The 12285-nt window shown below is 39.0% G+C and overlaps 1 protein-coding gene across 2 annotated transcripts in view; it reads right to left on the reverse strand.

The window, feature by feature from the left end:
* Positions 1–300: 300 nt before the first annotated feature.
* LOC121168226 (ATP-dependent Clp protease ATP-binding subunit clpX-like, mitochondrial) overlaps positions 301–12285 on the reverse strand; it is a 34215-nt gene continuing 22230 nt past the window's right edge. For both annotated transcript variants that reach the window (XM_040998131.1, XM_040998130.1), the window contains 7 exons: positions 11262–11426; positions 10358–10446; positions 9210–9374; positions 7452–7751; positions 5342–5434; positions 2886–2992; positions 301–805 (listed from right to left, as the gene is read on the reverse strand). In XM_040998131.1, coding sequence (XP_040854065.1) covers positions 715–805; positions 2886–2992; positions 5342–5434; positions 7452–7751; positions 9210–9374; positions 10358–10446; positions 11262–11426 — 1010 coding nt within the window. In that variant the 3' untranslated portion in view covers positions 301–714. The remainder of the gene's footprint in view (positions 806–2885; positions 2993–5341; positions 5435–7451; positions 7752–9209; positions 9375–10357; positions 10447–11261; positions 11427–12285) is intronic.

Genomic DNA, 12285 nt, shown 5'->3' on the forward strand with positions numbered 1-12285 from the left:
CCTGGCTGTCACTGTGATTGACAGAATTAGATGGGTCGTTCTTTACTGAAGATGTAAGCCAGGTTTCAGTTTGTCCACTCACCTACAGTGCTAATATGGAGCAAAGATGGCAAATGATCAAAAACAAAATGACCTTTTAAAAAGTGCCAGCTGGGAAGTAAGTGTCATGCATTAGCAGTTTAGACTAAGATTATAGCTAAAATCACTGAAATATAGCTTCTTAGGGTGTTTTTCCATGAAATTTTTAACTATTTGGAAACATCTGACCTTTATGATGACTAAAATTCTTGTATTTTCTGGAGGTAAATGTGAGTAGAAAAAGGTAACACTAAAGAATAGTATGCCAATATTTAATTTTAAAGAATTTATTTTTCCATTTGTAGAGTATCATTATTGTAAAATCCATAGTTATTGCAATACCTGCATTGCTTCAAAGAACTCCAAAGAATTTTGTTGAAGCATATTTTTTAAAAAATGGAACCAAAATAATGTACATTTTATCTCTAAACACTGTGTTATTAGAGTCCACGTAATGTTCTCTGTATAAATCAATGTGATGTTACTATAATATACATGATCTGATTCTTATCCTAAAGGCTTCTGACCATGTATGATATCCAAGACAGATCCAATGCCTTTAATGTCAGACTGCAGAAACAGTTACGGCCCTAAACAACGGAAGGAAGAGCTGGATATACAGGAGGGTCTGACGGTTTAGCTATTGGCAGCATCTGCTTGGCGAGGCCATCCTTCCTCTTCAACTCCAGAGTCGTACTCCTCTTCAGGGGATTCTTTTGTTGGAGCCCTACAACACAAAGCCATGTCTGTTTGTTTTTCAGAGATAAAAATTAGAGGAGTTATTCCCAAAATAGATTAGTTTCCCTAGCTTAAAAAAAAATCTGCAAAATCAAAAAACATCAAGAATACTTTTAACATTTTGGTTACTTAGAGGTGAAAACTTACATTTAAGCATATGTGTATGGTAAATAAACTGACTACCTCTGACCAAAACTATTTCAAATTAGTCAAAATTAACACATAAGCCACCATAATTCATTTAAAATGACCTACCAATACCATTAAACAATAAAAATAAAAAACTGCTGCTAAATAACTAAGTCTGTACAAAAATATCATGGAAAAAAATGACTAAAAAATTGAAAAATAATTAAGGTTGTTCAAAACCAATCAACTTAAACCGTAAAACTAACATACTTGGTGACTGAGTTTACTGGAAGACTAACCTTTGCTGAGCACTGAAAAGAAATGCTGAATAATTTAGAGATCAATACACTATAGCTTACAAGACAAATTCAGCTCCTTGTCTACTTGTGTTAAGGCAGATGTACTGGAATTCAAACAAGCTCCACCCCTCACACACTGGCTGCTTTCCCCCTCTGAGCGCAGTGTCCCTGCAGAGCACACAGCTCATAGGTATTTATCCAGCACTTAAGGCAGCTGGCCCCCGACATAAACAAAGCAGGGAATGTCAAGCAGTGGATCAAATCTGTTAACTGGTGTTACTACTGAGAAGAAACATTATGAAACAAAAATTTTGGTATTATGTATGAGAGCTGAATGGGATGTGAGACAGACTGAACTAGTTTGCTGCACATACTGGCAAACTAGGATAGGGGGCGAGCCTAGTGGGGGTTATTTTGGGTTGCTCCGACGGGGCTGCAGCTCCCACTGGTTTATGTGAGGGCCAAGTGTGTCCTGGGCAGAACCAGGATGGACTGCAACACCCAACGGTTCACGTGGAGGACAGCGCTGGAAACGGAGCTGACCCAGCAGTTCCATCCATCAGCTGATCGGGGCAATGGACTGTGCCAGGCCCTATACTTCTAGTACATACAGGAATCTGGTCTAGGAACATCTCAGACAAAGTCTCTTTGGGGAGCTCCTCAATCAAACTGCCAGACTCAGAACCCTAACCATGAAAAGACAGAGGACAGAACAAGTCAATCAACCACCTCAGCCATATGTTGGCAGTGAAAAACTGGGCAAACGGAGACTCTATGATGGACTATGTCAATCAGTGGATTCTTCAACAACCTCATCGTGAATGGCAAGACTGGCAGCAATTAATAACTGGTGAACTATCACAACCACTTGAGCAAGTATCTCAGAGCATGTCCCACATCAGGGACCTGGGGTGGGTGGGAAACTGGGTGGGGCTTCTCTCATTATCTCTCCCTTTACCCCAGAGATGTGAAGCAAACAATGTGGAAATGATAGTCTTACCCACTTTTCCTGTAACCCTTGAACGTTTTTACCCTAATTAACTATGTAATGATTGTCAAAAATATAATTAAAAAATGGAAAAAAAAATTTGGTCTTAAGAAAGATATGAAAAAAAGGTCATTTGTTAATTATATCAACTTTCAAAATGAGGAGCCAGCATCATGATAACTCCATGTTAAGCCTCCACCTGCAATGCAGCATCCCATGTGGGAGCTGGTTTGAGTCCCTACTGCTCCACTTCCAGTCCAGCTCTCTGCTAACATGTTCAGGAAAGCAGCAGAGATGGCTCAAGTGCGTGAGCCCTACCAACTGCGAAGAAGCTACAGGCTACTGCTTTGGTTTGGCATAGTCATGGCCAATATGGCAAATTGGGGTATGAAAAAGTGGATGAAAGATTCTCCTTTCTCTGTCTCTTTCCTTTTTTCTCTGTAACTATGCATTTCAAGTAAATAAAAAATAAATCTCTAAAAGACTCAAAAATAATATTTTATAAACTGAAAACTTCTACAGAAAATCCGAGTACTGCTTTTCTTATCAATATAAGCACTGTTATTCTATATGAAAGAACAATAAATCACAACACAAAGGACCAATAAGAATCTTAAATTTTTGATCTGTTCTGGTTTGAAAATACACTTTACCGAATGTATCCTGGTTCCTTTTTTCCTTCTACTACTTCTTTGTCAACTTCCACACAGACAATATCAGAATTAGGGACTTCAAACATCGGTTCTAGTAACAGTTTTTCCTAGAGAGATAAAAAATAATAAACCACATGGAAAACAGATCAATTGCATACAAAATTCTATAAGCTAAACATTGAATATTGCTCACTGAAGAAATACAATTGCATGTCTATGATACATCAAAATTCAATGTTAAAGTCACCATAGAAGCTTTCATATTCTTTATGTTAAAGCAGCTTCTAGTTTAATTTTTTCATTCTCTAAGGCAGGGCTACTTGTCTGCAGTTCTGCCTATTTAGGGACATGCAGCTGTTACTCAGAAGCCTATCTGGCATTACGTGATGGAGAGAGACAGTCAACTGGTAATTTTTACTTTGAAAATAGTTCAACCTTAAATCATCTCTACTAAACTCTTCAATTTGAAACTGCGACTTCAAATGAGCATTTTTCTCAAATGTTGTAGCAGAAATAAAAGTTATTTACTATAGGAACCCAGCTTTACCTACAGTTAAGGGCTAAATTATATTCCTTCCAAAGGAAGGGAGTCGAGCGAGCATATTAAATTCCCTAAAAAATGTGAACTGTATCACCCACTCTTGTAATCTCATGGTTATAAATCTGTCTTTAACACTTAAGTCCAGACCTCTATCAGAGGGTATAATTCCAGGTTTATCTGTGACAAAGGCACTGTTCTAATCAAGTCTTACTGAGATGAGAGAAGTGAGAGTTAACAGTGAAATCTTTAAAAGCTATAGGTGCTTTCTTGCAAACATGTAACAAAATAGTAGCCCATTATATAGCCAGACATGGAGGGCAGGTGAGAGAACTCTAGGGATTAGAGTGGGTGTTGTTAGGATCTGTAACAAGAAATAAGTTCATACCATCATCAAGAAATTGAGGATAAAATGTCATGGTATCTACATCTTACAAACAAGTGAAAAAAATGTTCAATAGGCTTAAAAAATGATTGTGGGCTTATTAAAAAAGACCCATGCAGAATGTCCTGAAATTCTCCTTTCCACAATCCTTTGTTCATTAATCATAATATATACATGTGCTTTATTCTGACCATCTTAGTTTCTTTTGGAAAAAGGAAAAAGCAAAGAAAGCAAAATACATTCCGGACCACTGAGTCTTTCGCGGCTGTTTTTATTACAGAAAAACTCAATCTTCTAGATATATTCCCAAAAGAAAAATAGGTTAAGTTTAATACTCTCAAAACTCAGACCAAGAAACTGCTGGGGTCTGTGCAGTAGGTGTGGATGACACGAAGGTGTGAAGAGAACAGCTCCCTGTTTGGCAGGGCCCAGGGGAGCTTCCAGCTGTTAGGCAAGGCCTGGCGGAAGTCTCTCTGACCACCTTGATGCTGTTTCACCCCTTGGTTGCATGGACACTCAAGCACCTGACTAAGAATTCTGTAATCTATTGAGGCATTGTTGTTTGCCCCTGTGAGACAGTTTTTGTAACCGATGTGAGCTTGAGAGTTAATGTCACTGATAATGTCTTGGTGAGTGGGCCTTTGACAATTTACACACAGGAGCACAATTAAGCCCATGCCATTTCTGGATACCTTATTGTGTAATTTTGCCATTGCCTCAGAATCTGGCCCAGACATGTAGCACACCTTCTGGGAAAGGGCTTGATATATATCCTAAATATTAATGCAAATGATGGGAGTGAGAGCTGAAACTGCTATGGCAATAAATATAGTTATTGTTATCTCAAAGGCTAGTCTGTCTTTGCAATTTTTTTGGAGCATAGAAAATGTAATTGTTTTAGCTGCTTTTATAATTTTTAGCTAGAGGAATTAAGGATGCTTTTATTAAGGAAATATGCTCTTATTGTTTTATTGTTTATGGGGTTGTAGAGCCTATAGTTGTAGGGGGATTTAATATTTGAAACTTCTGTCTTGGATTTTATGTTTTTTCCCTTGTAACCTATTTTTCCTTTAAATAATGGGTAAATTGTAGAAATAGAAATGTGGTAGGAATGTAATACTGATTAACAGGTAATCACATGTGCCTTGGCCTTAGAGTCCTGGCTGTCGCTCCATGGCTACTACTGAAGAATGAATAATGGCTTGCTTTGAAGAATAATGAGACAGTATTTTGCAGAATGATCTTTAGGGTCACCTGCTTAGCCCTGAAGTGCAGACGGAATGACCAAATGTCTGTACATGCCCCCTTAGTCTTGAAGTAAAAATAGAACAATTAGTTGTTTGTGTAGAGGCTTGCAATGTGTCTGAGTAAATAAAAAGGACAGCTTCTTCTTGAGCTGCAGCGAGAGCGCATGAAGTGACAGTGTCTGTGTCTTTCTTTATCGCCGACTCCATGCACCCTTCCCGAGCTCCGAACTTGGCTGGAGCTGGACTCCGGGAGAAACTATCTTTTTTGTAGCATAACTTGACTTACCATTATGGACCGAAGGCCTCGTGCACCTGTTTTTCGTTCTAGTGCCAATCTGGCTATGGCTTTCAAAGCATCCTCAGTAACATTGAGTTCACACTAAAAACACATGAAAGATAAATCAGAATTTAAATAATTATTGTAACATTTCCTAATTACACAGCATTTGTTCTATTAACTGTCACTACCTGCCACTTTTGTTAATCTTAGAATCACAGTATTTTAGAACCAAACGAAACTAAAGCCCTTACTTCACAGATAGCCAAGTTCCAGAAGGTTAACTAAATTAATTCAAAGTCAGAAGCTACATGTGGCTACAATGGCTGAGCTGAGCTGATCCGAAACCAGGAGCCAAGAGCTTCCGCAGGGTCTCCCATGTGGGTGCAGGGTCCCAAGACCTTGAACAATTCTCTACTGCTTTCTCAGGCTACAAGCAGGGAGCTGGATGGAAAGTGGAGCAGCTGGGACACGAATCAGCATCCATATGGGATCCCAGTGTGTGCAAGGTGAGGATTCTAGCCACTAGGCTTTTGCACCAGGCCCTTCTAACATTTATAGACCATTGAATGCACATGGTGCTAAGGAAGCACCGCAGACTACGGGGCCACTGAAGAATCTGAAGCAAGCGAGTAAAACTATTAGCCCAACTAGTAAAATAAATATTTAAAAACATATTTGGTGGGCAATGAGCTCAATGAAAATACGATCCACTTGGGAGCAGAGTAGAAAACAATTGATCCAAACATGGATCAAAGGCAAAAATGACAAAAGGGCTTAACTTTGAGTTAGTCAAAAAGAGACTGCTATTTTCAGAGAGTTCAAAAATCCATTCTGTGTCAAAGCATGTCTTAGCCACTGCTTCTAACCCAACTACTCTCTAGCGTGCCTGGGAAAGCAGCAGATGGCCTGCTTGGTTCCTGCCAGCCAGTTGGGAAACATGGATACAGTTGCTAACCCCAGCCATTAAGGCCATTTGGGGAGTGAACAAGCAGATGCAAGATCTCTCTCTGCCTGTCATTTTGCCTTTCAGAACAAAGTAAAACTTTAAAAACAAAGTAAAACTTTATATAACAAAGGTATGTGTGAGGTCTTTGAAAAGCTCATGATTATGGTGTTTATTTTTCCTTATTAAGTTATTTGTAAGAGAATCAGAGAGAAGAGAGACAAACATTTTCCATCTGCTGATTCACTACTCCCATGGCTGCAATAGCCAGGTCTGGGCCCAGCCACAGCCAGAAACTCCACCCTATCTTCCACATGTTGTCAGGGGCTCAAGCTCTTGGGCTGCCATCTCCCCTGCCTTCCCATCACCAGGAAGCTGGATGGAAATCAGAGCAGCTGGGACTCAAACTTATGCTCTGATAGTGGATAATGATGTCATAAGCAGCAGTCCAACAACCCAAGCATCACAATGCTGGCCTCACAATACATATTTTTTGAAGACTTCACTTACTGAGAAGTCAGAATTACAGAAACACACACAGAAAGAGATTTTCATCCACTGGTTTACTTCCCAGACGTCTCTGTACCCGACAGGGTTTAGGCAGGCCAAGGCCAGGAGCTTCATCAGGGTCTCCCATGTGGGTAGCAGAGGTCCTAACACATGGCCTGACCTTCACTGCTTTTCACAGGCACACTACCAGGGACCTGAATTAAAGTGGAGCAGCTGGGACACAAATAAGAACCCATATCAGATGCTAACGTTGCAGATAGCAGCTTTTACCACAATGCCGGACCCCATGATATCTTCAAGTCAAATTCAAGTTCTTCCCTAGATTTCTGAGAAAAGCTCCTATGAAAGTTTATACAGTAATGTAATTTAGAATATATTCATTATATCAAGGACAAAAGAACAATCCCACGTGTCTGACTTGAAGACATTTCTTTCTATATCCTTGAGATTTATTCGACAATGATGATTTTAATTTTTTTTAAAGGAGGCCAACTATGACAGATCTAATGTAGCAATGTATCTTCCTTCATTTTTAGATTCAACATTCAGTAAGGAATAGGCTGATTATCACAGATGAGCAGGATTTATTTTTAATCTGCTGCAACAGTTTGTACAGAATTTCAATAGCAAGAAAATCAGATTGATGAAAAATTAAAATCTGACCTTATCCATGCTGAATAGAGCCTGATACTGAGGGATAACAGCATTCCGTGGCTCGGTTAGTATTTGTACAAGTGTTTTCTCATCTAGGCTGTGTAAAGGAACCACCACAGGCAAGCGTCCCACAAACTCAGGAATCATGCCAAATTCAATGAGATCCCTGGCTTCCACATGTCGTAAGAGCCGGTCTTTTTCTTCAATGTCTTGGTGAGTATTTGACTCCCCACTTCGATTAGCAAGGTCTGCAGCAGCTGCAGCTCTTCTGCCTTTTCCTAGGTTAGATGGTGTTCCAAATCCAAGATACTGTCAAAGAAATTATACATATTATTAATATGGATCAAGATGCCTATCTCACATGATCTTTGCAACAATTCTACAAGGAAGGTTCTATTATCATTCACACAAAGGAAAAACAGACCAAATAAATAACTTGTCCAAGGTCTTGTTACTATAAATGTTGAAGCTGACAAATTTTTTTTCTTTAGAGATTTATTAATTGAAAAGTGGTGTTACAAAGAGGGAGAGCCAGGAAAAGGGAGAGAAAAAGGGGGAGGGAGAAAGAGATAGAGGTAGTTAGATCCCATCTGCTGGTTTAATACCCAAATGGTCACAATGGCCAGGGTTGGGCCAAACCAAAGCAAACAGCCTGGAATGGAACTCCATCAAGGTCACTCAAGTGAGTAGCAGGGGCCCAAGCACTTGAGCCATCTTTCACTGTTTTCCCAGGTGTATTAAGCAGGGAGCTGCACTGCAAGTGGAACAGCTGGGACTTGAACCAGCACTCCTAAGGGATACCACTGTCATTGGCAGTGACACACTCTGCACCACAATGTCTGCCCTAAACCCAGGATTTGAATTCAGATCTGTCTGTTTTCATAACTGAGAACCTAATCTTTATTAAATAACCAACTCTCAAATAATAAATTTTTTCATTTAAATTTTTTATTTGAAAGCTGGAGTTGTATATATGGAGAGTCTTCTATCTGCTTAGGGAGTGAATCATCAGATGGGAGATCTTCCTCTCTGTTTCTTCTCCTCTCTGTATATCTCACATTCCAATAAGAAAAAATAGGTCTTTAAAAAAATTTAAGAAAATGTATATCGTAGCCTTTTGTAACTAAAGCTAATTTTGCAATATTATAAACTAGAGTAGTACCTATACAATAAGCATTTTAAATAATTATCAACAAATCTCTTAAGTCGCTATTAAGCACTCTATTATAATTACCATTAAGAGCTATACACATTAACCTGTAAGTTAGAATTATTTAGATTTTATAAACAATAGAGGTAGATGGCACTTTGGTACAACAGGCTGGACTGCCACTTGTAACACTGGTATTCCATACTGGAGTCAGGTTCAACTGCCTGCTCTTAGCTTCCAATCCAGCTCCCTGCTAATGTACCTTGAAAGGCACCAGAAGACTGCTCATGTTCTTGGGTCACTGCAATCCACATGGGAGACCTGGGAGGAATTCTGGACTCCTCATTTCAGCCATTATGGCCCTTTGGGAGAGGAATAGGAGTTTGGAAAATCTCCTATGGCACTCTGCCTTTCAAAAAAGTGAGTAAAAATTAAAAAACAAAATGCTCAATAGAGATGATATTTAGGAATCTTCAATGTGCTAGTCATAAATTTTAAAAGCTAAGAAAATCCAATTTCTAAAAATCCCTTATAACCGACAGACAGGTTAAAAACCAAGTACATATTTTAACTTTAAATGCTATCAGTTCCTCTAGAAACTCCTCAGGAAAACTTACCTTTTCATTTTTCCTCCTGCTGATAATTCTGTCTAAACCATTGAAAGCGCCAGATGCAACAAACAGGATGTTTGTTGTATCAACTTGTACTGTTTCTCCACGCAGCTTTCGGGAATTCTTTTCTGGAACATTGACTATTGTGCCCTCTAGTAGTTTTAGTAAGCCCTAAATAAAGAACAAATGATTTATACCATCACCATGTAAGTATATCCTTTATTATATTTTATATAATGGGATTTGATAGGGAAAATTAATGTTTATGGTCAATGAGCATAAGTAATGAAAACTCCTCACTTTTACAGCTAACATGGAAATCTATAATGTGCACATCACATGAATAATTCATTCAAAATGGCTACACGACTCCTGATGCATTATAACTGAAGAACCATCAACCTAAGAGGTTGTTCTTGATGATAAAGACATAACATTGACATAAAGACAGAACCTGGACTATAAAACAGTTCCTTCCAAATCATGGTGGGAAACTTAAATTAGAAAATAGTTGAAAAACTGCCTTTCAAATAAATAGAAATTTTATTCACTCCTAGTGCTAAACTTTGAGGATACCTGTATTTTGAGATACTGTTACATATATTTTTTTTAAAAGTATCTAGCATAATCACTGTGATTTTACCTATATCTGTGTCAAAAAAAAAAAAAGCAAAAAACCTGCAATTTCCCTCACTCACATAACCAGTTAACATTAAAAGGTCAAAGGAGCCAATAAATCACCATGATCTCAATTATGATTCAGAGAAATTAAACACCACTTCATATATAAAACTATCTTCTACTAAGTAAAAGGAATAGGAAACATGGAAATAGTTTAGAAATCTCATCAAGTGTCTTCTAGAAATGGTTCTTTCCACTAAGCCTTTGAGGAATAAAAATAACAAACTTCTGTCTTTTCAGTTCTTCAAAATATGTTTAATTTCCCAAGAAAAAAAAATTTGGTACTTAAAATCATCAACAACAACTTTCTTTCAGGTCTGGATCTGAACTACCGAAAGTGATATGTGGAGTTTGGGGTGGGAGAGAGAAACACAATAGAATCTAATCGAACGTGAAACCAAACGTACAATATTTGGGAGGTTGATGTGTTCCCTTCCTTTTAGTGGGCTTGAACAAAATATTCAACTGCTTACTTGCTGAACGCCTTCTCCACCTACATCCCGTAACTGATGAATGCCTGGCACACTGCCAATCTTATCTACTTCATCCAGAAAGACAATTCCTATAATTCAAAGAAGATTCCACTTAACATAAAAAAATACACACAAAATAGTCTCAGTTTTAAAAGACTAAACAGTTGGAGAGCAAGTTACTCAATCTTTTATCCTTAACATACTCAATGGCTTCTCATGATAAAAATGCACTGCCATCTCTCTACTACTTTATCATCTCTACTATTTTATCATCCTCTACTATTTTGTGCAACTATTTGGGATTAAACAGGCTACTATTTGAGTACAATAACTAAATGTCTTTGACAATAATCATCTTCCTACTATGTATTTATGGTCTTTATAATGGGAAATTGAGAGTGTGGAACCATGAGAAAACCATGAGCAAACTGTTAGCTCACCCTTTCCCCACCTATATTCTTATCTGAAAGGAATTTCAGCAGATGCTGTCAAGCTCTTCATGTCAATAAGGACAGAAAACAGAAAGGAGAAATGTAGCATGTATGATCAATAGGTTAAACTGTTTCTAGATGCATCCTGCACTTTCCTGCCTTTGCCCCTGACACTACCTCTGCCCTGATCCCAACAGCAGGAGTCTGATCTAACGATGAGACTAAGGATATACTACTACCTTGACCTGTCTGCAACCTAACATTACCCTGTCTGCAACCTACTAGGCATCTTGGTAACAGCAAAGCAAACCAAACTTTGTGGTCTTTATAATCAGTTGCTAAAAGCTATGCAATATTAACTTCTAAATCATAAAAATTTTAGTTACTGACTTAAAATAAGAAATTATCTCCTAATTTTACACTGCTTCCCAAAAACACTATCTGGGGACAGAAAAACTATGCTATAAACATACCTTGTTGTGCTTTTTCTACATTATAATTGGCATCTTGGAGGAGTTTGGCGATCACAGATTCAATGTCTTCACCTACATATCCAGCCTGAGTCAAAGTTGTACAGTCACAGATGGCAAAAGGAACATCAAGGCATTTAGCTAGAGTTTGTGCCAGCAGGGTTTTACCTACAAAAATAAATAGTAACTAAAAGTTTATTAAAAATCTACTGGTACATAATTTTTCTACAAAAATACAAAATACATTTGAACCGTATTTAATGGAAAGCTGTTGAAAGTGACATCTCATTTCCACTGTTATTCTGTGCCCACTGCATATTATTTATTATTCCTGTGAAGATGTTAGGAATTGGCCTGAGGGCCATGCCCAGGCCTCTTGTTTAGCATGTTGTTCAGGAATCCTGATTATGGACTCAAGAAGACTAACCCAAGGCTGTGGGTGGATCCCAAGTAAGTCTGGGCTGGAGGCATGAGTGTTTACTCTCCCAACTGTGTAGTTACAGCTGGGGAACTCTGGCCAAGCCAGGCTGGAGGCTTGGGATCCATCCATGGCCATCATGCTGTGGGCAGATCTTAAGTGGGTCTGGGCATGCTCAGGATCTCAGCTCCACCCACTGCCATCATGCTGTGGGTGGATCCCAAGTCTGGCTGGCTGCAGCTGGGAGAACTCAGCCAGGCAGTCCATGTGCCAATGGTGCTGGGCATAGCCCTCAGCTCTCCCAGTAGTGCACTCTGGGGACTTGGGGGTGTGGAGTTACTTGGAGTCTGGGGGATGGCACAGGTAGGAAATGTGAGGAAAGACTTCTCTGGGAGGAATGACTTCTCTGGGGCTTCCATGGACAAGGCTACTCTACATGAAGGGTGAGAACATGGAACCCACCAGAGAGTGTCAGAAAAGGAGACAGATACTGTGAGGTTACATGAGTGAATCAGGTCTGGGAGTAGAATCTGTGGGGAAGTATGTGGGCTCACCAAAGTGGAACTGCAAACTCTATGGCTGGGGAACTAATGGGATGCCCCGGCTGGG

The sequence above is a fragment of the Ochotona curzoniae genome, unplaced genomic scaffold (genome assembly GCF_017591425.1).
Source record: "Ochotona curzoniae isolate NIBS_2020 unplaced genomic scaffold, NIBS_Ocur_1.0 patch79, whole genome shotgun sequence".
Classification (NCBI taxonomy): Eukaryota; Metazoa; Chordata; class Mammalia; order Lagomorpha; family Ochotonidae; genus Ochotona; species Ochotona curzoniae.